General features: G+C 47.1%; 3 protein-coding genes across 5 annotated transcripts in view; 2 read left to right on the plus strand and 1 right to left on the minus strand.

Moving 5' to 3' along the window:
• Positions 1 to 6,562, plus strand: part of LOC117968560 (WD repeat-containing protein 74-like) — an 8,240-nt gene extending 1,678 nt beyond the window's left edge. The window contains exons 3-11 of the mRNA XM_059019986.1: positions 836 to 957; positions 1,318 to 1,381; positions 1,614 to 1,757; positions 2,572 to 2,673; positions 3,222 to 3,322; positions 3,744 to 3,799; positions 5,131 to 5,273; positions 5,628 to 5,684; positions 5,939 to 6,562. Of these exons, the coding sequence (XP_058875969.1) occupies positions 836 to 957; positions 1,318 to 1,381; positions 1,614 to 1,757; positions 2,572 to 2,673; positions 3,222 to 3,322; positions 3,744 to 3,799; positions 5,131 to 5,273; positions 5,628 to 5,684; positions 5,939 to 6,286 (1,137 nt within the window). The 3' untranslated portion in view covers positions 6,287 to 6,562. The remainder of the gene's footprint in view (positions 1 to 835; positions 958 to 1,317; positions 1,382 to 1,613; positions 1,758 to 2,571; positions 2,674 to 3,221; positions 3,323 to 3,743; positions 3,800 to 5,130; positions 5,274 to 5,627; positions 5,685 to 5,938) is intronic.
• Positions 6,563 to 7,801: 1,239 nt separating this feature from the next.
• On the plus strand, positions 7,802 to 18,140 carry LOC117398625 (syntaxin-5). Of its 3 annotated transcripts, none has more exons than XM_059019992.1 (11): positions 7,802 to 7,922; positions 9,884 to 10,091; positions 11,117 to 11,187; positions 11,488 to 11,543; positions 12,411 to 12,481; positions 13,221 to 13,337; positions 13,594 to 13,650; positions 14,603 to 14,684; positions 14,981 to 15,081; positions 15,297 to 15,418; positions 16,028 to 18,140. In XM_059019992.1, exons 2-11 carry the CDS (start codon positions 9,897 to 9,899, stop codon positions 16,185 to 16,187), a joined length of 1,032 nt encoding a protein of 343 aa, XP_058875975.1. In that variant the 5' UTR covers positions 7,802 to 7,922; positions 9,884 to 9,896; the 3' UTR covers positions 16,188 to 18,140. The 3 variants fall into 3 exon arrangements, with proteins under 3 accessions (XP_058875975.1, XP_058875977.1, XP_058875976.1); XM_059019994.1 differs by lacking the exon at positions 7,802 to 7,922 and adding an exon at positions 8,229 to 8,482; XM_059019993.1 differs by lacking the exon at positions 7,802 to 7,922 and adding an exon at positions 8,527 to 8,625.
• A 956-nt stretch (positions 18,141 to 19,096) lies between these two features.
• Positions 19,097 to 22,187, minus strand: LOC117968558 (protein RD3-like). Its single transcript, XM_059019995.1, has 3 exons — positions 21,957 to 22,187; positions 20,959 to 21,239; positions 19,097 to 20,375 (listed from the first exon to the last, which is right to left on the minus strand). Exons 2-3 carry the CDS (start codon positions 21,231 to 21,233, stop codon positions 20,048 to 20,050), a joined length of 603 nt encoding a protein of 200 aa, XP_058875978.1. The 5' UTR covers positions 21,234 to 21,239; positions 21,957 to 22,187; the 3' UTR covers positions 19,097 to 20,047.
• Positions 22,188 to 23,669: the final 1,482 nt, after the last annotated feature.

Genomic DNA, 23,669 nt, shown 5'->3' on the forward strand with positions numbered 1-23,669 from the left:
GGTGTGTGTTGCTCTCTCCTCTCTTCCTGTGCTGTAGGTGCTGGTGTGTGTTGATCTCTCCTCTCTTCCTGTGCTGTAGGTGCTGGTGTGTGTTGATCTCTCCTCTCTTCCTGTGCTGTAGGTGCTGGTGTGTGTTGCTCTCGCTTCTCTTCCTGTGCTGTAGGTGCTGGTGTGTGTTGATCTCTCCTCTCTTCCTGTGCTGTAGGTGCTGGTGTGTGTTGATCTCTCCTCTCTTCCTGTGATGTAGGTGCTGGTGTGTGTTGCTCTCGCTTCTCTTCCTGTGCTGTAGGTGCTGGTGTGTGTTGCTCTCTCTTCTCTTCCTGTGCTGTAGGTGCTGGTGTGTGTTGATCTCTCCTCTCTTCCTGTGCTGTAGGTGCTGGTGTGTGTTGATCTCTCCTCTCTTCCTGTGCTGTAGGTGCTGGTGTGTGTTGATCTCTCCTCTCTTCCTGTGCTGTAGGTGCTGGTGTGTGTTGATCTCTCCTCTCTTCCTGTGCTGTAGGTGCTGGTGTGTGTTGATCTCTCCTCTCTTCCTGTGCTGTAGGTGCTGGTGTGTGTTGTTTTCTCCTCTCTTCCTGTGCTGTAGGTGCTGGTGTGTGTTGCTCTCTCTTCTCTTCCTGTGCTGTAGGTGCTGGTGTGTGTTGATCTCTCCTCTCTTCCTGTGCTGTAGGTGCTGGTGTGTGTTGTTTTCTCCTCTCTTCCTGTGCTGTAGGTGCTGGTGTGTGTTGCTCTCTCTTCTCTTTCTGTGCTGTAGGTGCTGGTGTGTGTTGATCTCTCCTCTCTTCCTGTGCTGTAGGTGCTGGTGTGTGTTGATCTCTCCTCTCTTCCTGTGCTGTAGGTGCTGGTGGGCTGTGTAAACAGGACAGTGAAGACTTTCAGCACTGAAAAGAGCCGCTTCACTGAATTCAGACACTGTCCCGGGGGAGAGGGGCCCTTCAGGGGGCTGGCAGTGTGGGACGGGTAGGTACCCCAATAAAATAACACCCCGACATCAACCTCCTGGCTCCTGATCATTTCAATATTAATAATAATAATACTAGACTTCATTGAGGGGAGCTCTGAACCCCAGGACTGGGTGCAGCAGCAGAAGCAGCAGGGCTAGTGTGAGTTTCTAACCCTGCTCAAACTCCTGGCTCCTGATCATTTCAATATTAATAATAATAATAATACTAGACTTCATTGAGGGGAGCGCTGAACCCCAGGACTGGGTGCAGCAGCAGCAGCAGCAGGGCTAGTGTGAGTTTGTAACCCTGCTCAAACTCCTGGCTCCTGATCATCTCTCTCTCTCTCTCTCTCTCTCTCTCTCTCTCTCTCTCTCAGCTCCCTGATCACTTGTGTGGAGTCTGGTTTGCTGAAGGTCTGGAAGGAGGGATCAGTTGACAGTGTGAGTTCACAGGAATGTCTCCGACGCCTCAGACACACAGAGTGATCTGCTAGACGCGTTACTCTGGATATGCACACATTTATATATATATATACATATACAATTATATATAGTAATGTAACAACACTAACGCATCAACATTTACATCTGAAACTGTACACTAACAGACATTTGTGTGTGTGTGTGTGTGTCTCTCTGTCTCTGTGTCTCCCTCTGCGTGTGCGTGTGGCAGGCTGAGATCACAGTGGGCCCCGATGTTTATAAGATGTGTCACAGCCCGTCGCAGCGCCACCGTGTGGCCACCGGGGGGAAGGAGAACGACTTGAAGATCTGGGACCTGCAGCGACCGGAGGAGCCCGTGTTCCGAGCGAAAAACGTAACGAATCCCCGGAGAGACTCTGAACTCGGAGCTGCCTTAATACAGGAGAATAGCCAGCTGGGATCAATACAGACAGAGATATATATATATATGGGAATCAGACTCCCATCGCACAGCAGTGTGATCCAGTCCAGGTTTCACTGCTACCAGCTTGATCAGCCCCCAGTGTGTCTAGCTAACAAGCTCAGGTGTGTCTGATTATTAAACTCCCAGTGAAACCAGGACTGGATCACACTGCTGTGCAGCGGGAGTCTCGCTCCCAGCCCTACAGCTGAAATGAACTGTTTTAATGCCTAGATCGTGTGTGTCTTGATGCGCTGAACACTGAAAAATAATACTGAGCATGAAAATCAGTTCAGAAATTATTATTATTATTATTATTATTATTATTATTATTATTATTATTATTATTATTATTATTATTATTATGTGTAGAGATAGCATTATTATTATTATTATTATTATTATTATTATTATTAATATGTGTAGAGATAGCATTATTATTATTATTATTATTATTATTATTATTAATATGTGTAGAGATAGCATTATTATTATTATTATTATTATTATTATTATTATTATTATTATTAATATGTGTAGAGATAGCATTATTATTATTATTATTATTATTATTATTATTATTATTATTATTATTATTATTAATATGTGTAGAGATAGCATTATTATTATTATTATTATTATTATTCAGTGCTATTAGGAGCTCTGCATCATCTCCACAGCCAAAATCTGCGCTGCCCCGCTCTGCCCTAACCCCCCTCCCCTCCCCTCCTCCCCCCCCCCCCCCCAGCTTCGTAATGACTGGCTGGACCTGCGGGTCCCCGTGTGGATTCGGGACATGCAGTTCATCCCGGGGTCAGACAAGGTCGTGACCTCGACAGGGTACCATCAGGTGAGCTGATTTGGGTTTAGATTCTCTCTCTCTCTATATATGTCGACCCAGCGGACTTCTATGACCTGAAAAAAGAAACAAGGACCAGGGGTCACAAGCGGAGATTAGATAAAGGGGCATTCAGAACAGAAAATAGGAGGCGCTTTTTTACACAGAGAATCGTGAGGGTCTGGAACCAACTCCCCAGTAATGTTGTTGAAGCTGACACCCTGGGATCCTTCAAGAAGCTGCTTGATGAGATTCTGGGATCAATAAGCTACTAACAACCAAACGAGCAAAGATGGGCTGAATGGGGCCTCCTCTCGTTTGGAAACTTTCTTATGTTCTTATATATATATAATAATAGATGGGCTTCAGTGAGTTACAGGAAAATAATTCCAGTCCTGGTTTCACTGGGAGTTTAATAATCAGACACACCTGAGCTTGTTAGCTAGACACACTGGGGGCTGATCAAGCTGGTAGCAGTAAAACCTGGACTGGATCACACTGCTGTGCGATAGGAGTCTGATTCCCAGCCCTGTGCTGACCTGGAGTTTGTTTTTCCCCAGGTTCGTGTGTACGACCCCGCCTCCCCACAGAGACGCCCCGTCCTGCAGGTGGAGTACGAGGAGTACCCCCTCACCGCCCTGTCTCTCACTGCCGACGCAAAGTACGCACCCCCAAATGCGACCCCCTCGGTTTCCGTTCGTTCATTTTTAACACAGATTTCAGTTCTTCGATTTTCACTGTTAAGTTTAATAGGCATGAGGTATAGTCATGATATTAATACTAATACTACTACTAATAATAATAACTATTAACCTGCAACCCCTGCGGGACTCTGCCCCCTGGTGGGTGTAAGTAACATTGCGTGTGTTTTCTGTGGTGTTTGTAACTGGTGTATTTGTGACGACAGGAAATGATGTACAATGTGAATCTAAAACGGCTTCTCTCTCCTCTCTCTCTCTCTCTCTCTCTCTCTCTCTCCTCTCCTCTCTCTCTCCTCTCTCTCTCTCCTCTCTCTCTCCTCTCCTCTCTCTCTCTGTTTCTCTCTCTCCTCTCTCTCTCTCTCTCTCTCTCTCTCTCTCTAGTTCTGTTGTTGTTGGAAACACACACGGACAGGTCGCCATCATTGATCTCAGACAAGGTAAGTGCCAGACCGCACCCCCCCTCCTCTCTCTCTCTCTCTCTCCTCTCTCTCTCTCTCAGGTCGTTTGCTCCGGTGTTTGAAGGGTGTTGCTGGCAGTGTTCTCTCTCTGCAGTGTCACTCATCGCTCCTCTCTCTCTCTCTCTCTCCTCTCTCTCTCTCTCTCTCTCTGTCTCTCTCTCTCTCAGGTCGTTTGCTCCGGTGTTTGAAGGGTGTTGCTGGCAGTGTTCTCTCTCTGCAGTGTCACTCATCGCTCCTCTCTCTTTCTCTCTCTCTCTCTCCTCTCTCTCTCTCTCAGGTCGTTTGCTCCGGTGTTTGAAGGGTGTTGCTGGCAGTGTTCTCTCTGCAGTGTCACTCATCGCTCCTCTCTCTCTCTCTCTCTCAGGTCGTTTGCTCCGGTGTTTGAAGGGTGTTGCTGGCAGTGTTCTCTCTCTGCAGTGTCACTCATCGCTCCTCTCTCTCTCTCTCTCTCAGGTCGTTTGCTCCGGTGTTTGAAGGGTGTTGCTGGCAGTGTTCTCTCTCTGCAGTGTCACTCATCGCTCCTCTCTCTCTCTCTCTCTCAGGTCGTTTGCTCCGGTGTTTGAAGGGTGTTGCTGGCAGTGTTCTCTCTCTGCAGTGTCACTCATCGCTCCTCTCTCTCTCTCTCTCTCTCCTCTCTCTCTCTCTCAGGTCGTTTGCTCCGGTGTTTGAAGGGTGTTGCTGGCAGTGTTCTCTCTCTGCAGTGTCACTCATCGCTCCTCTCTCTCTCTCTCTCTCTCAGGTCGTTTGCTCCGGTGTTTGAAGGGTGTTGCTGGCAGTGTTCTCTCTCTGCAGTGTCACTCATCGCTCCTCTCTCTCTCTCTCTCTCAGGTCGTTTGCTCCGGTGTTTGAAGGGTGTTGCTGGCAGTGTTCTCTCTCTGCAGTGTCACTCATCGCTCCTCTCTCTCTCTCTCTCTCCTCTCTCTCTCTCTCAGGTCGTTTGCTCCGGTGTTTGAAGGGTGTTGCTGGCAGTGTTCTCTCTCTGCAGTGTCACTCATCGCTCCTCTCTCCTCTCTCTCTCTCTCAGGTCATTTGCTCCGGTGTTTGAAGGGTGTTGCTGGCAGTGTTCTCTCTCTGCAGTGTCACTCATCGCTCCTCTCTCTCTCTCTCTCTCTCAGGTCGTTTGCTCCGGTGTTTGAAGGGTGTTGCTGGCAGTGTTCTCTCTCTGCAGTGTCACTCATCGCTCCTCTCTCTCTCTCTCTCTCCTCTCTCTCTCTCTCAGGTCGTTTGCTCCGGTGTTTGAAGAGTGTTGCTGGCAGTGTTCTCTCTCTGCAGTGTCACTCATCGCTCCTCTCTCTCTCTCTCTCTCTCAGGTCGTTTGCTCCGGTGTTTGAAGGGTGTTGCTGGCAGTGTTCTCTCTCTGCAGTGTCACTCATCGCTCCCCCTGGTGGCGTCCTGTGGGCTCGACAGGTTCCTGCGGATTCACAACACACAGGACGGCCGGCTCCAGCACAAGGTGAAGCACCTGACCTGTCATCCATCCATCCGTCCATCCATCCATCCATCCATCTGTCCATCTATCAGCCATTCGTCTATCTATCCATCCGTATCCATCTATCCATCCATCTCTGTCTGTTCATCTGTCTTCCTTCATCCATCAGTTCATCCGTCTAGCTATTCATCCATCCATTCATCCATCCATCAATTCCAGCTGTCTATCTTCATTCATCTCCACCCACCCACCCATCCATTTGTTCATCTATCTCTCTGTCCATGTATCTATTTTCATCCATCCATCTATCCATTCATCTCTCCATCCCTCTCTTTGTGTTAATCTCTCTCTCCTCGTTGTGTTTGCTTCCTCTCTCAGGTTTATCTCAAATCCAGGCTGAACTGTCTGCTCTTCTCAAGCCAGGACAAGCTGGAGGTGAGGAGGGGGGGGGGGGGGTATCTGTGAGGAGGGGGGGACATTAATAATATACTGTGGGATCCACATGAGTAGAACTATCAGAAAATAAGCCCAGCATTGCATTGCACAGCAGTGTGATCCAGTCCTGGTTTCACTGGGAGTTTAATAATCAGACACACCTGAGCTTGTTAGCGAGACACACTCAGTAAAACCTGGACTGGATCACACTGCTGTGAGATAGGAGTCTCATCATGTGTTCTGTTCCCTGACAGGCTGACGGAGAGACGGCGCTCCAGGATGGAGTGAAGGAGGAAGACGAGGAGGAGGAGGATGAGGTGTGGGCCGACATGCCCACCGTGACGGACAGAGCTGGGGGGGGCAAGAGGAGGAACGAGAGCGAGGAGGAACCGCAGCCCAGCACAGGCCCCGACGCAGCGGGGAAGACAAAGAGCGCGACACAGGCCAAGAAAAAAACCAAGGGGATGACAATTGGAGCGACACAGGCCAAGAAAACCAAGGGGAAGACAATTGACGCGACACAGGCCAAGAAAACCAAGGGGAAGACAATTGACGCGACACAGGCCAAGAAAACCAAAAGGAAACTGAGATCCAGTTCTTGAGAGACCAGAACCCCTCCAGGGAGGAAAATGAGACTCCCGCTGCACAGCAGTGTGATCCAGTCCTGGTTTCAGTGGGAGTTTAATAATCAGACACACCTGAGCTTGTTAGCTAGACACACTGGGGGCTGATCAAGCTGGTAACAGTGAAACCTGGACTGGATCACACTGCTGTGCGACAGGAGTCTGATTCCCATCCCTGAAGACTCCTGTGTTTTATAACTCTATTCCCTGCTTTGCTGTAACTTGAGTGATAAACTGTATATTTGAGTCCCATCATGCTCTGCAGTTGTGTTGTTGTATTTATTGGGGTAATTAAGTGTGTGTGTGTATGTGTGTGTGTCTGTATTACACTGACTCCCAACAGATAAACACACGGGGGTATGTAAACAAACTGGACCATCAGCTAGGTTTTAGGGTTCTTTCTAAGCGCTTGTTGTGTCCCTCCAAAATCAAAACAGGCCTTTGGGAGGGGGTACATATAAACAAACTGGACTATCATCAAGGCCTGGCAACTTTATTTAAATATTATATATATATATATAAACCTTTCCTGCTATGACTGCCTTTGTCGCGACTTTCACGCGATTTGATTGGGTCTTGTAATACTCAAATCTGCATGTCCCGATTTACCCATATATATATAAAATATATGAAATTGAAATCGCTGGCTGTGAGCTCCCAAGACGGCGAGCTACGGCACGCTGTCCTCGTCCAGCCTCCTTTTCTTTCTGTGATTTTCTCTATTGCTTTTATTCAAGCTTGCAATTCAGCTGCTGAAATCGCTCCCTATCCAGCGTCCAATCAGCTGCGTCTCTAATTAGGTGGTGAAGCGCCTCTGCTACAGTCACTGTCACTCAAGCGTGTCGTGGGCAAGGATGAATTATTATTATTATTATTATTATTATTATTATTATTATGTGTTTATTTAGCAGATGCCTTTATCCAAGGCTTACAGAGACTAGGGTGTGTGAACTATGCATCAGCTGCAGAGTCACTTACAACTACGTCTCACCCGAAAGACGGAGCACAAGGAGGTGAAGTGACTTGCTCAGGGTCACACAATGAGTCAGTGGCTGAGGTGGGATTTGAACCGGGGACCTCCTGGTTACAAGCCCTTTTCTTTAACCACTGGACCACACAGCCATAGATGTGTTATAATAGTGTTAATTTTGATGCTCGTGTATATATGCGGGTATATGGAAGACGAGCAAGCAAACGGATGAGAGCCTCACACGACAGGGGGATGTCTCCCCAAATATAATACTATGTATATATATATATATATGTATGTACGTTTACAAAAGCACTTTTTTGTCCAGCTATGCTTTCAGTATTTCATGCATGAAAGAGTTCGTATTTTACTGCGATGGTATTTTAATAACAACAGGATTAAGTTTCGGAGTCAAAACTGGAGCCCGAAGAATTTGGGACCGAAAAAGGCGATGGTGGGCGGAGCCTTGTGACGTAACGCACCTGGAGTGTTTTTTTTTTTTTTTCGCGTGCTGACGTCATCCGCGGGGCGGGTGCTCGCGGACAGCAGACGTGGCACCGACGTCGGTACTGTTCCAGAAGAACCCGGATTGTGAAGCGAGTCGACGCGGCGGCGGAGCGAAGCAGAGACGCGGAGTTAAAATCGGTGAGGTTCAGGAGTATTTGTGTTTGTTTTTTTAAAATATCTGTAAAAGTGTGAGGGAAAATATGTCTAAGTTTTTATAGTAAACAACGTCTGGGTATAGAAAGGAAAAAAAAAAAATATATAAATTTTGTACAAAGTTGTCAGTAGCCGCGTGACATTCTCCGGTTTCTGTTTTTTTTTTGTGGAAAACGTTGAGTTTTGTTTTTATTTGACGGTTTAATTCGTTGTTTCTTGTCGCCTCTCTAGAAGTAAAAAAATCGCAGCGGCGGATACGGCGTCGGCGCTTCAACCGAGCTTAAGCGAAAATAAATAAATAAATTGCGGGAGGCGTTTCTTTGAATGACCGGCCAATGAGGAGTCGAAACTGCAGCCAGCTGCTTCGATTGACACCTGAGCGCACCAGTCAGATTGCCAGAAAGAAGAAAACCGGCTGTGGGGCGGAGGGGCGTCAAAGAAAAGCGGTTAGCCAATCGTGAGAGGGGGTGGCGTTCAGAGGCGGGTGATTGATGGGTCGGGTGTCCAATCGGTTTGGCGGGATTCGCGTTGCGAGGGACAGCAAGGTAGGCTGTGCGAATCCGTCTGTGTTTAAAACCCACCTTTCCGCTCGCAGACGCAACGAGAATTTTAATAAAGAAACTGAAATTCAATAAAAATCGAACCGAAACTGCAAAATAACATCGAGTAGGCATCTCTACAGCCCTGGGTACCACCATTTATATTAATATTATTACGTGTGTGTTGTTTCTCAATACCATATGCTAGTATTATTATTATTATTATTATTTTAAATACTGTTAGCTAATTCAAGACACGGTCTTTGTTTTGCTGGTAATAATGCGTTGCATGTTGATTTTATTTGAACTCGTATTATTGATATATTATATTTATATATTATATTTACAGACAACACCTGTAAAACTCAACGCTTCCCTTCTGGTCTGTAGATCACTCTGTCTTTTAAAACACTGACCTGCACGGATCTGCCCCCCCCCGTGTGTTACTGTGTTTAATCCTGCACTGAATCCAGTCTGTAGGATCTTGTATTTCACCTGCGCTCGTACCTGACCCTGATGTAACTATACCGCTCCTGAGCTGCCCTGATATCAAATCGTACTGGGTTTTGTAATCGCTCTTATTAAGACTGAAGTCATTGTATTCTGTATCTTTGCTCGTAATTGTACTATAATTCCTGATTATGTATTTTTTGTATACAACTGTAAGTCGCCCTGGGTAAGGGCGTGTGCTAAGAAATATATATATAATAAATCACCTTTTTAATATGTATTGGTTTGCTTTGTAAGTAGCAATGTGTATTAATAATAATAATAATAATAATAATAATATTTTTGGATTCCCTCACCTGATGCGCTATCCTTGCACTATTGCCCTGCTAATCTGTCACTGTCGATTACAACTCGCTGTAATCCGAACTTGTTGCATCCTGGTTCATATTGGATTCCTATTGGACTTGCTGTAAACTACACTGTGTTTAAATATGAAGCTTGCATTGTAACCCTGCGCTGCCCTGTGACACCTGTGAGAGTCGCCTTGGGTGAAGGCGTCTGCCGAATACATAAATTATTGAATTGAATCAGTCATTCAACAGACGCTTTTATCCAAAGCGACTCGCAGAGACTAGGGGGGGTGAACTCTGCTTCATCAACAACTGCTGCTGCTGCTGCTGCTGCTGCAGAGTCACTTCCAATAGGAGCTCGTTTGTTTGACATCTCATCCGAAGGACGGAGCACAAGGAGGTGAAGTGACTCGCTCAGGGTCACACACACGCACACACACAGGGAGTCAGTGGCTGAGCCGGGATTTGAACCTCCTGGTAGAGAGACCCCTTTTCTCTAACCACAGGGACCAGCAAGCCTCTAAATAATAATGATGATGATGATGATGATAGTAATAATAAGTGACAGTGGCTGGAGCTGACCGGCGTGTATGTGTTTTTTTTGAAGGTGATGAGTCTCGATGAATGCAAGGCGAAGGCACGGTTCTAGAAGCACCGAGCAGGGAGTGTATCTGGGACCCTCGCACACACAGGCGCTACCCCCCCGCCCCCCCGCAGCCAGCGCCCCCCCGGAGCCCCTCATCCACGACATCATGTCCTGCCGGGACCGGACCAACGAGTTCATGTCAGCATGCAAATCACTACAGGGGAGACAGGTGAGAGAGAGGAGAGGAGAGAGGAGCTGGGAAGAGAGAAGGGGGGAGAGTGAGGGAGAGGTGCTGGGAAGAGAGAGAAGAGCTGGGAAGAGAGAAGGGTAGAGAGAGGGAGATGTGCTGGGAAGAGAGAGGGGTGCTGGGAAGAGAGAAGGGTAGAGGGAGAAAGAGGAGCTGGGGAGAGAGGGAGAGGGAGACGAGCTGGGAAGAGAGAAGGGGGGAGAGTGAGGGAGATGTGTTGGGAAGAGAGAGAAGAGCTGGGAAGAGAGAAGGGTAGAGAGAGGGAGATGTGCTGGGAAGAGAGAGGGGTGCTGGGAAGAGAGAAGGGTAGAGGGAGAAAGAGAGGAGCTGGGGAGAGAGGGAGAGGGAGACGAGCTGGGAAGAGAGAAGGGGGGAGAGTGAGGGAGATGTGCTGGGAAGAGAGAGAAGAGCTGGGAAGAGAGAAGGGTAGAGAGAGGGAGATGTGCTGGGAAGAGAGAGGGGTGCTGGGAAGAGAGAAGGGTAGAGAGAGGGAGATGTGCTGGGAAGAGAGAGGGGTGCTGGGAAGAGAGAAGGGTAGAGAGAGGGAGATGTGCTGGGAAGAGAGAAGGGGGGAGCGCGAGGGAGAGGTGCTGGGAAGAGAGAGGGGTGCTGGGAAGAGAGAAGGGTAGAGGGAGAAAGAGAGGAGCTGGGAAGAGAGAAGGGGGGAGCGCGAGGGAGAGGTGCTGGGAAGAGAGAGAAGAGCTGGGAAGAGAGGGAGAAAGAGAGGAGCTGGGGAGAGAGGAGAGAGAGAGGAGCTGGGGAGAGGGAGAGGGAGAGGGAGAGGGAGAGGGAGGAGAGCTGGGAAGAGAGGGAGGGAGAGAGAGGAGAGCTGGGAAGAGAGGGAGGGAGAGGGAGGAGAGCTGGGAAGAGAGGGAGAAAGGATGAGGGGGAGGGAAGGAGGAGAAACTAATGACCTGTCAGTTTGAGCATTGATGATTGCCTGTGGATTGATCATTGATACCCGATTGATATCTGATTGCACCCCTGTCCCTCTGTCTGTGTTTCAGAATGGTGTCCCGCTGAACAAGCCCTCCCTGACCGCAGTGAAGCAGAGGAGTGACTTCACTCTCATGGCAAAGTGAGCGCCCCCACCAGGACTAGTGCAGCGACTGCACTCCCTGAGCAGAGCCAGGAACCAGACTCCCATTGCACAGTGCTGTGATCCAGTCCTGGTTTCACTGGGAGTTTAATAATCAGACACACCTGAGCTTGTTAGCTAGACACACTGGGGGCTGATCAAGCTGGTAGCAGTGAAACCTGGACTGGATCACACTGCTGTGCAATAGGAGTCCCAGCTCTGTTGTCAGTGGTGATGTTTAGTAGCCGGGAGTCAGTAAGTCACCTGATTCCACTTCCCCTCTTTTTTTTTTTCCTTCAGGAGAATCGGGAAGGATTTGAGTAACACGTTTGCCAAACTGGAAAAGATGACGATACGTAAGAAATGTTTAATTATATAACGTGTTTATTCATTTTATAAGAGTTACACTTACAGCCGAAGGATTTGCATCTCCCCTCTATATAGAATGAACTCCCTCAGCTTCATAGAGTCCAATGAAAGCTGCTGAATAATGTTCCCTTGTTAACATATTGAATTCCACCCCCTCTATATAGAATGAACTCCCTCAGCTTCATAGAGTCCAGTGAAAGCTGCTGAATAATGTTCCCTTGTTAACATATTGAATTGCACCCCCTCTATATAGAATGAACTCCCTCAGCTTCATAGAGTCCAGTGAAAGCTGCTGAATAATGTTCCCTTGTTAACATATTGAATTCCACCCCCTCTATATAGAATGAACTCCCTCAGCTTCATAGAGTCCAATGAAAGCTGCTGAATAATGTTCCCTTGTTAACATATTGAATTCCACTCCCTCTATATAGAATGAACTCCCTCAGCTTCATAGAGTCCAGTGAAAGCTGCTGAATAATGTTCCCTTGTTAACATATTGAATTCCACCCCCTCTATATAGAATGAACTCCCTCAGCTTCATAGAGTCCAATGAAAGCTGCTGAATAATGTTCCCTTGTTAACATATTGAATTCCACCCCCTCTATATAGAATGAACTCCCTCAGCTTCATAGAGTCCAATGAAAGCTGCTGAATAATGTTCCCTTGTTAACATATTGAATTCCACACCCAGCGCTTTGTAGTTTCAGATACCAGTTGATAAATCTGTGACCCTCTCCCCTGATAGTCAGCACCTGATTTCTGCGGAGAGTTCGGTCCCACTCCTCCAGTAATAACGCGATTGTGACGCTCCACCTCTTAATGAAGTGTTAATTAATTTTGTTTTTGCTTCTCAGTGGCCAAAAGGAAATCTCTGTTCGATGACAAAGCGGTCGAGATTGAAGAACTCACCTACATCATCAAACAGGTAAACCCGTTCACATGGATCAATTACTGAAGAGTCGCGCAGTCCCGACGCAACACACCACCATCAGCAAGCATCAGAACCCAATTCACTGCATCCTGACAAACGTTTCCACTAGAAGTCTCTCTCAGCGTCTTCAGTGTAAATTCAATGGCAAACGTTTCCACTAGAAGTCTCTCTCAGTGTCTTCAGTGTAAATTCAATGGCAAACGTTTCCACTAGAAGTCTTTCTCAGCGTCTTCAGTGTAAATTCAATGCCAATGTTTCCACTAGAAGTCTCTCTCAGTGTCTTCAGTGTAAATTCAATGGCAAACGTTTCCACTAGAAGTCTCTCTCAGTGTCTTCAGTGTAAATTCAATGGCAAATGTTTCCACTAGAAGTCTTTCTCAGCGTCTTCAGTGTAAATTCAATGGCAAACGTTTCCACTAGAAGTCTCTCTCAGTGTCTTCAGTGTAAATTCAATGGCAAATGTTTCCACTAGAAGTCTTTCTCAGCGTCTTCAGTGTAAATTCAATGGCAAACGTTTCCACTAGAAGTCTTTCTCAGCGTCTTCAGTGTAAATTCAATGGCAAACATTTCCACTAGAAGTCTCTCTCAGCGTCTTCAGTGTAAATTCAATGGCAAACGTTTCCATTGAAAGACTTCCAGTCAAATGTTCGCTGTCGTTATTAATCCTCTGATCTGAAACCCCTGCTGATGTTCTCCCTCCTTCTCTCCCTCCCTCCCTCTCTCCCTCTCCCAGGATATCAACAGCCTGAATAAGCAGATTGCTCAGCTGCAGGATTTGGTACGAGCGCACAGCTCTCAGAATGGGAGGCACGTCCAGAGCCACTCCAACACCATCGTCGTGTCCCTGCAGGTGAGAGAGAGAGAGACACAGAGAGAGAGAGAGAGAGAGAGAGAGACACACAGCCACACAGAGAGACACACACAGCCACGTAGCACTGGAGCCAATGCAATCTCCTCATGTAAATCCAGTACAGTCAGGGGAGCGCAGGGGTCCCCGAGGGTCTCCCCTGGTAAAGGCACGACCAAGTACATTTTAAAAACCAAGTAATCAATAATAATGTTGTGGCTGAATTTCTGATTTTGTTGTTTTTCTCTCCTGTTTTCAGTCCAAACTGGCCTCCATGTCGAACGACTTCAAGTCCGTGCTGGAAGTCAGAACAGAGGTCAGTGTCCTGCCATTGTCCCAGCTGCAAAATCCACAGCGTGTCAAAACAACAAATAACCAATAATAATGATCTAAACGAGGGAACATTATTCAGCAGCTTTCATTGGACTCTATGAAGCTGAGGGAGTTCATTCTATATAGAGGGAGTGGAATTCAATATGTTAACAAGGGAACATTATTCAGCAGCTTTCATTGGACTCTATGAAGCTGAGGGAGTTCATTCTATATAGAGGGGGTGGAATTCAATATGTTAACAAGGGAACATTATTCAGCAGCTTTCATTGGACTCTATGAAGCTGAGGGAGTTCATTCTATATAGAGGGGGTGGAATTCAATATGTTAACAAGGGAACATTATTCAGCAGCTTTCATTGGACTCTATGAAGCTGAGGGAGTTAATTCTATATAGAGGGGGTGTAATTCAATATGTAAACGAGGGAACATTATTCAGCAGCTTTCACTGGACTCTATGAAGCTGAGGGAGTTCATTCTATATAGAGGGGGTGGAATTCAATATGTTAACAAGGGAACATTATTCAGCAGCTTTCATTGGACTCTATGAAGCTGAGGGAGTTCATTCTATATAGACGGGGTGGAATTCAATATGTTAACAAGGGAACATTATTCAGCAGCTTTCATTGGACTCTATGAAGCTGAGGGAGTTCATTCTATATAGAGGGTGTGGAATTCAATATGTTAACAAGGGAACATTATTCAGCAGCTTTCATTGGACTCTATGAAGCTGAGGGAGTTCATTCTATATAGACGGGGTGTAATTCAATATGTTAACAAGGGAACATTATTCAGCAGCTTTCACTGGACTCTGTGAAGCAGGATTTGGTAGATATTTTTAGTTTTCTATGAAGGTTTCTGGCTGTAGCTGTTCTGTAGCGTCTCTCCTCTTGCGTTCGCTCTGCAGTGTGAACGATCCTCCCGTCTCTCTCCTTTCAGAATCTGAAGCAGCAGCGATCTCGGAGGGAGCAGTTCTCTCGGCCCCCTGCCTCCACCGGACCGCGGCACGCAAACAACTTCGGTGAGGAGCGCAGGCGTCCAGTCGGGATTCGGGGTGGGCGCGGGGGGGGGCGGGGTTTGCGGGGCGCGGGGGAGGCAATTTTTAAAAACGCTGAAAGAAGCACGAGTCTCGCGATTACATCCTGTGCAGAAAGCATCGCGATTCATGGAGACGCAGTGACTCGGTCCAGCCCTAGCTAGGAACTGGCTAACTCTGGTTTAGAACTTTTTATTTTCTTATGTCCTAACACCTCTCTATCTCTCTCTTTTTCTCCTCCCCTCTCCCCTCCTCTCCCCTCTCTCTCCTCTCCTCTCCAGGCAGCTCAGTATTGATGCAGGATGAGAGTCGGAGCTCTGGTGCTGTCTCCATTGATATGGACTCAAGAGCCAGCCAGCAGCTCCAGCTCATCGACGAGCAGGTCAGTGCAGCGAGACCTCACCCCCACGCCCCCCCCCCCCCCCCCACAGCTTCTCTCGACACGCCCCCCCTGCCACACTGACCAGTGTTGATGCTGCTGTGTTTTCAGGACGTTCAGAGCCGGGGTGATATTAGTGTTAATATTCTCGGTGTTGGTGTTTTTAACCCTGTGCTCTCTCTCTCTCTCTCTCTCTCTCTCTCTCTCCCTCTCTCCAGGACTCGTACATTCAGAGCCGGGCCGACACCATGCAGAATATCGAGTCCACCATCGTGGAGCTGGGGTCCATCTTCCAGCAACTCGCTCACATGGTGAAGGAGCAGGAGGAGACGGTGCAGAGGTGAGACACGCACACACAGTGACACACACAGACACTGAGACACACACACTGACACACAGAGCTCTATACACATGATGAAGGAGCAGGAGGAGGGTGCAGAGGTGAGACACGCACACACACTGACTCACACACACACACACACACAGAGCTCTGTACAGCTCTATACACATGGTGAAGGAGCAGGAGGAGGGTGCAGAGGTGAGACACGCACACACACTGACTCACACACACACACTGACTCACACACACACTGAGACACACACACACACACTGACTCACACACACACACTGACACACACAGAGCTCTATACACTTGGTGAAGGAGCAGGAGGAGACGGTGCAGAGGTGAGACACGCACACACACTGACTCACACACACACTGACACACACACACACACACACAGAGCTCTGTACAGCTCGATACACATGGTGAAGGAGCAGGAGGAGGGTGCAGAGGTGAGACACGCACACACACTGACTAACACACACACTGACACACACACACACACACACACAGAGCTCTGTACAGCTCGATACACATGGTGGTTTACTGCGGGTTTCTGCCCCTGTGGCACTCCCTCTGATTTGCCTCGTACCCCACTCCCGCAGGATCGACGCCCACGTTGAGGACACGCAGCTCCACGTGGAAGGGGCTCACGGAGAGATCCTCAAATACTTCCAGTCCGTCACGTCCAACCGCTGGCTCCTCATCAAGATCTTCCTCATCCTCATCGTGTTCTTCATCGTCTTCGTGGTGTTCCTGGCCTAACGAGGGAGCGGGGGGGGGGGGGGAGGAGGAGAGGAAACTTTCATCGAAATCGTTGACTTTTTCTTTCTAAAATGATTTTCAATCATTCTCTTTGATACTGAACCAACAGAGAATGAAAAGATAAATCTGGGAGATCTATAGACAGATATAATCTACAATGCCACCCTCTCCAAGCTGGTCCAGATGAATTGACTTGCAGGTTTGAGGTGCCCTGTGTTAAATCGGACAGTATCACTCGACAGTTTATTGGGGGTCCCTCTGTTAAATCAGGGGGCCCCCCCAGCCCCTCGACTGTCTCTCTGCTCCGCACGGCACTCTGAATCGCTTTCCTCTTTAAAGATTTACAGCAGCAGCGACTGAACAGAGGAGGAGGAGAACGGTTTTGTGTTTTTTTGAAGTGTCTGTAAACGTACTGGCCTGCCTGCTTCGGTATTTATCTGGGAAGGGGACTTCCACGAATCTGCACGGGGACGAGCGAAGAACGAAACCATGAAGAATCATTTAAAAAAAACAAAATTAAAAAAAGACTTTAACCCAAAACCTCAGGCCGTCCCGGGGCTGCGTTCGGATTTCTGTTCCCTGTGGCTGAGTATAAAACAGGAAGGAAGAGCCGTGATCCAGTCCTGGTTTCACTGGGAGTTTAATAATCAGACACACCTGAGCTTGTTAGCTAGACACACTGGGGGCTGATCAAGCTGGTAGCAGTGAAACCTGGACTGGATCACACTGCTGTGGGATAGGAGTCTTGTTACCAGCCCTGTAATAATAATGCTGGTTATCATCACAGGGATGGGGGGGGCGGGGTAGGGTAAGTTACAGAAATACATCATTTGGTTGGTTGACAAAAGGTTGGTTTCACAAGCCCATGTAGCCTTTAACGGGCTGGTGAAACCAGCCTCCTGAGTATTTAAATAACGCGTGCGTGCGTTTTTTTTTTTTTTTGCTTCAGGTCGCTAACTGGAATAACATTTTCAATCGTAGGATGTGATATTTTTTTTTTTTTTTTAAGCCAATTTTATGTCGTTTTACAAAAAGTGCTTTAAGAAAAATAACACCAAACTGTTTTTCACTTAAGTAACATTCCAGCTCCTCTCTCTCTTTCTTTCTTTCTTTCTTTCTGTCCTTTTTTTTTCTCTCTCCACCATCCCCCTCTCCATCTCCTGCTCAAATTAAATGTTAATTTAAAAAGCTGTAAATATAACCCCCCCCCCCTCAATACATTATTTTATTAAAAAATAAAAATTTCAGAGAACGCCTCGCTTCTCCTTAATCCACAGAGACTTGCTGAGTGCGTTTCTACTGAACTGCATCGTTTCTGTCTGAACATCAATAAGCTTTCTGTCTAGCTAGCACCCTGCGGGTTAAACATCACAGCGCTGGGAGCGAGACTCCCGCTGCACAGCAGTGTGATCCAGTCCTGGTTTCACTGGGAGTTTAATAATCAGACACACCTGAGCTTGTTAGCTAGACACACTGGGGGCTGATCAAGCTGGTAGCAGTAAAACCTGGACTGGATCACACTGCTGTGCGATAGGAGTCTTGCTACCAGCTTAGTGCTAATGTAAGTCTGTGAAACCAGCCTGTTTAACAAACTTAAGCTAATCTTAAAGGCAAACATGAGCCTACACAGTGTCCAGGGTTCATTTAAGGACCTAAAGGTGACTGTGTTTTGTTGTCAGAATAAAAACATTCACTCCTTTAAATAAAAAAGGTAAAAGTTGGATTTTTTGGTGTTAAAAAAATGTACAAAAGTGTCCCTTTTCGTGTGTCTCCAAATGAAAAGCTGAAGCTCTTTAAGGATAATGATGCTTTTCTCTCCTCCCTCCCTCTCATCCCTCTCTCTCCTTTCCTCCAGTGAATGCAGTAGAAGTTTCAATACGCTTCTGTAAAATTTGTATATAAGAGACAGAGTTAATAAACAGTGAATCGCACAGCGGTTCTTGAAGCAGCCTCGCTGTCGTGTGTGCCTCCTTCCTTACTTCCGCGCCTCTGCTGTGTGCAGTGCAGTGCAGTGCAGAAAATAACGGCGTGCTTATAATTATTACTGCTCCAAAGAGACAGCTTTGTCGAGGGAAAGTGTGTTTGAAAACAAACCGTGCATGTGCCTGCAGGCTGTTGATGCCATGGTATAATTATTATACTATATAATTATTAATAGAGGCGCCATTGCTACGTTATATTGGCTGGTCTGTAAGGGCGCAATTCTCAGCGTGACCGGCAGAGGGCGGCACCTTTCATCTCTTTACCTCTTGAAATGAGACGGTATTGAATTTCAATTGCTGGAGTACATAATAATAATAATAATAATAATACTGTATTAATAATATTACTAAAAGTGGTTGAAGAATAGAATACAATGTGTCTTATAAAAAAGTGTACATAGATTGTCATTATTTTAATTTGCTTAGAAATGCTTTGTGAGAAATTGATATATTAGTTAATACTAACTTATGATAATATTTTAAATTAATATTAGTTAATACTAACATGATGATAAATTGTTATAAAATTGTTTTTATTTTTTTGGAAGAATAAAATGTGTCTTCTATAAAGTGTACCTTACATTATTATTATTATTATTATTATTATTATTATTATTATTTGTTTAGAAATGTGGGAAACTGGTCTATGAAGTATAATTCAATGTTTAATAAAGTGATTCTAGCGTCAGAAAGCATCCTATAATTCTCGAACCCCGTGCAGCGGTGAAAGAAACGCCTCTTCCTGCAGGCGTGTGTTTTCATTTGGACCCAGGGTGCTACACGCGGCACGATGAATTTCTCAGTTTGCATGACGTTACTTCACTCTCCTCTAAATAAACAAACAGACAGGTAAGATCGTCTGCAAATCAAAATAATAATAATAATAAAATAATAATAATAATAATAATAATAATAATAAACAGAAAAAAAAAACGCTCAGAGTTCCTGAAGTGTGAAAGAACGTTTTTATTGAAAATGACAAAAACATTTGGAGATTTACAGAAAACCTTATTTGGAAAAAAAAAAAAAACTTGCAATGCAGAATGATCATGTATCTGAAATAGCAGGCAGAGGTTACCCTAGGTTTTTTTTTTTTTTTTTATGACCCTTGTATGTACTGTTAGACAGTATTTACACAAACTGTACGTGAATTCAAATGTCTTCAGTGTCTTCAGTGGGGGGGGGGGGGGGGTGAGTCTTCATCGAAGACGCTGAGAGAGACTTCTAGTGGAAACGTTTGCCGTTGAATTGACACTGAAGACGCTGAGAAAGACTTCTAGTGGAAACGTTTGCCATTGAATTTACACTGAAGACGCTGAGAGAGACTTCTAGTGGAAACGTTTGCCATTGAATTTACACTGAAGACGCTGAGAAAGACTTCTAGTGGAAACGTTTGCCATTGAATTTACACTGAAGACCCTGAGAGAGACTTCTAGTGGAAACGTTTGCCATTGAATTTACACTGAAGACCCTGAGAGAGACTTCTAGTGGAAACGTTTGCCATTGAATTTACACTGAAGACGCTGAGAGAGACTTCTAGTGGAAACGTTTGCCATTGAATTTACACTGAAGACCCTGAGAGAGACTTCTAGTGGAAACGTTTGCCATTGAATTTACACTGAAGACGCTGAGAGAGACTTCTAGTGGAAACGTTTGCCATTGAATTTACACTGAAGACGCTGAGAGAGACTTCTAGTGGAAACGTTTGCCATTGAATTTACACTGAAGACGCTGAGAGAGACTTCTAGTGGAAACGTTTGCCATTGAATTTACACTGAAGACCCTGAGAGAGACTTCTAGTGGAAACGTTTGCCATTGAATTTACACTGAAGACGCTGAGAGAGACTTCTAGTGGAAACGTTTCCTCCCTTTCTCTAGTTAGGGCCCCCTCGTCTGCTCGCACGGGGTGATCTCCGGCATGCTCCGGACCCTCCTGGCCCCGCCCCCCAGCCCCGCCTCCTCGTCGCTGTCCTCTTCGAGGGTGGAGCCGGAGGGGGCGGGGTTTCTGGAGGGGTTGATGCGGAGGCGGGACTTGACGGTCATGACTGACAGGCTCTTGGAGCGCTGCTTGTCCCAGCCCCGCTGTTCCAGCCGCCGCTCCTCCTCACTCCCGCGCTCCTCGTCCAGCGAGTCGCACAGCACGGAGCGGAAAATACGAGACACCTCGTGAACGTCCGGCTCGTACTCCATCACCAGCTTCCGGAACCTGCGGGGGGAGGGGGGCATCAACCGAAACGCATTTCAGCTTGAATTGGTGTCTTCTAGTTTCAGTAACACTCTGTCCCCTCTCCTCCCCTCTCCACTCCCCCCTCCCCTCTCACCTCTCTCCACTCCCCCCTCTCTCCTCTCCTCTCTCCTCTCCTCCCCTCTCCACTCCCCCTCCCACCCTCTCTCTCCTCTCCTCCCCTCTCCCACCCTTTCTCTCCTCTCTCCACCCTCTCTCTCCCCCCTCCCCGTTCTCTCCTCTCTCCACTCCCCCCTCTCTCCTCTCTCCACCCTCTCGCCTCTCTTCCCCTCTCTTCTTCTCCCCTCTCTCCCCTCCCCTCTCCTCTCCCCCTTTCTTCTCCTCTCCCCCTCTCCCTCACTCTCTTCTTCTCCCCTCTCCTCCCCCCTTTCTTCTCCTCTCCCCCTCTCCCTCTCTCTCTCTCCTCTCCCCCCTCCCTCCTCACCTCAGTATGACAGGCCCGCACTAGGATGGCTGTATTTTGGCGCACAGGTCCTGCAGTTCCAGTGTCTCCCCTCTCTCCCCTCTGCTCTCCCCCTCTCTCCTCTCCCCCCTCCCTCCTCACCTCAGTATGACAGGCCCGCACTGGGATGGCTGTATTTTGGTGCACAGGTCCTGCAGTTCCAGTGTCTCTCCAGGGCTGAGCTGGTAGGCGGGTTTGGGGGTGACAGCGAGCCAGGTGTAATCCACGCTGGAGCGGCGCCTCCTCCCCTCGGCCGCGCGCTCTAGCTGCAGCCGCTCCGAGCGCCTGAGCAGCGAGCCGAGCTCCGACATCAGCATCTCCGAGGAGCGGGGCGAGGGGAGCGGCTGAGAGGAGCCGAAGAGAGCCATGGAGAACATCAAGAGCTGAGAGAGGGGGGTGGGAGAGGAGAGAGAGAGGAGAGAGGAGAGAGAAAGCAGCAGTGTGGAGTAGTGGTCAGGGCTCTGGACTCTTGACCGGAGGCTCGTGGGTTCAATCCCAGGTGGGGGACACTGCTGCTGTACCCTTGAGCAAGGTACTTTACCTAGATTGCTCCAGTAAAAACCCAACTGTATAAATGGGGAATTGTATGTCACACTGGATAAGGATATCTGCTAAGAAATGAATAATAAGAGAGAGAGAGGGGGGGAGAGAGAGGAGGTTGTGTGTGTGTGAGAGAGAGAGAGAGAGAGAGGAGGGTGTGTGTGTGTGAGAGAGAGAGGAGGGTGTGTGAGAGAGAGAGAGAGAGAGAGGAGGGTGTGTGTGTGTGAGAGAGAGAGGAGGTTGTGTGTGTGTGAGAGAGAGAGAGGAGGTTGTGTGTGTGTGAGAGAGAGAGAGAGAGAGAGAGGAGGTTGTGTGTGTGTGAGAGAGAGAGGAGGTTGTGTGTGTGTGAGAGAGAGAGAGAGAGGAGAGGGAGGAGGGTGTGAGAGAGATAACGCGTGGGTATATAACTTAAATTACAAGGAAATTGAAGCAAACTGAACCGTCACTTTCTTTCTCTTTTTTTAAAAGCCGACAGTAATATATATAATTGATACCTATAGGAACAGACAGGCAGATCAATCAATCAATCAATCAATCAATCAATCAGCAAATTCTCTTACCTTGGTTGTAGGCGCTCCACTGAAAAGACAACTTATCTTGTAATGTTTGAGAAGTGAGATTCTTCTTCCTCTTATTAATAATGGTATAATAAAAACATTATTTATGAATTATATCATTTATTAATAAAGTATAATTGACTTGTAGTTATTCTTAATAATAGTATTCATATTTTTATAAATAATATCTCATTATTATCATTATTATTAATATTAATAATTATTAATATATATATATTTTTTTATTAATAATAATATTCCTGTCTTCTGCCTAACGCTCCCTCTGTGCACCTCAGTCATCCAGGAATACCTTGTGAGTCGGACTCTGCTCTGCGATTATAATCCCTTATTAATACTCTCTGAAGCGTTCGCTTTCACCTGCCTCAGCAGAACACAAGCCATGTGTCTGTCTGTGTGTGTGTGTGTGTCTGTCTGTGTGTGTGTGTGTCTGTCTGTGTGTGTCTGTGTGTCTGTCTGTGTGTGTGTGTGTCTGTCTGTGTGTGTCTGTGTGTCTGTGTGTCTGTCTGTGTGTGTGTGTGTCTGTGTGTCTGTCTGTGTGTGTGTGTGTGTGTGTCTGTCTGTGTGTGTGTCTGGGAGTAATTGCAGATAAGATAGAGACCGAGTCAAGCAGACCAGCGTTTGGGCTCCAGTGCCTTCATCAGTGTTATTATTGAAACTAGAAGAGACCGAGTCAAGCAGACCAGCGTTTGGGCTCCAGTGCCTTCATCAGTGTGATTACTGAAACTAGAAGAGACCGAGTCAAGCAGACCAGCGTTTGGGCTCCAGTGCCTTCATCAGTGTTATTATTGAAACTAGAAGAGACCGAGTCAAGCAGACCAGCGTCTGGGCTCCAGTGCCTTCATCAGTGTGATTATTGAAACTAGAAGAAACCGAGTCAAGCAGACCAGCGTTTGGGCTCCAGTGCCTTCATCAGTGTGATTATTGAAACTAGAAGAGACCGAGTCAAGCAGACCAGCGTTTGGGCTCCAGTGCCTTCATCAGTGTGATTATTGAAACTAGAAGAGACCGAGTCAAGCAGACCAGCGTTTGGGCTCCAGCGCCTTCATCAGTGTGATTATTGAAACTAGAAGAGACCGAGTCAAGCAGACCAGCGTTTGGGCTCCAGTGCCTTCATCAGTGTGATTATTGAAACTAGAAGAGACCGAGTCAAGCTGACCAGCGTCTGGGCTCCAGTGCCTTCATCAGTGTGATTATTGAAACTAGAAGAAACCGAGTCAAGCAGACCAGCGTTTGGGCTCCAGTGCCTTCATCAGTGTGATTATTGAAACTAGAAGAGACCGAGTCAAGCAGACCAGCGTTTGGGCTCCAGCGCCTTCATCAGTGTGATTATTGAAACTAGAAGAGACCGAGTCAAGCAGACCAGCGTTTGGGCTCCAGCGCCTTCATCAGTGTGATTATTGAAACTAGAAGAGACCGAGTCAAGCAGACCAGCGTTTGGGCTCCAGTGCCTTCATCAGTGTAATTATTGAAACTAGAAGAGACCGAGTCAAGCAGACCAGCGTTTGGGCTCCAGCGCCTTCATCAGTGTTATTATTGAAACTAGAAGAGACCAAGTCAAGCAGACCAGCGTTTGGGCTCCAGTGCCTTCATCAGTGTGATTATTGAAACTAGAAGAGACCGAGTCAAGCAGACCAGCGTTTGGGCTCCAGTGCCTTCATCAGTGTGATTATTGAAACTAGAAGAGACCGAGTCAAG

The sequence above is a fragment of the Acipenser ruthenus genome, unplaced genomic scaffold (genome assembly GCF_902713425.1).
Source record: "Acipenser ruthenus unplaced genomic scaffold, fAciRut3.2 maternal haplotype, whole genome shotgun sequence".
Classification (NCBI taxonomy): domain Eukaryota; kingdom Metazoa; phylum Chordata; class Actinopteri; order Acipenseriformes; family Acipenseridae; genus Acipenser; species Acipenser ruthenus.

Coding starts and splice junctions, on each gene's coding strand:
- LOC117398625 (XM_059019992.1), top strand. CDS start 9,897: ATGAATGCAAGGCGAAGGCACGGTTCTAGAAGCACCGAGCAGGGAGTG. Junction 11,544..12,410: donor ACTGGAAAAGATGACGATAC/GTAAGAAATGTT, acceptor TTTGCTTCTCAG/TGGCCAAAAGGAAATCTCTG. Junction 13,651..14,602: donor TGCTGGAAGTCAGAACAGAG/GTCAGTGTCCTG, acceptor CTCTCCTTTCAG/AATCTGAAGCAGCAGCGATC.
- LOC117968558 (XM_059019995.1), bottom strand. CDS start 21,233: ATGTTCTCCATGGCTCTCTTCGGCTCCTCTCAGCCGCTCCCCTCGCCC. Junction 20,376..20,958: donor TGCGGGCCTGTCATACTGAG/GTGAGGAGGGAG, acceptor CTCCCCCCGCAG/GTTCCGGAAGCTGGTGATGG.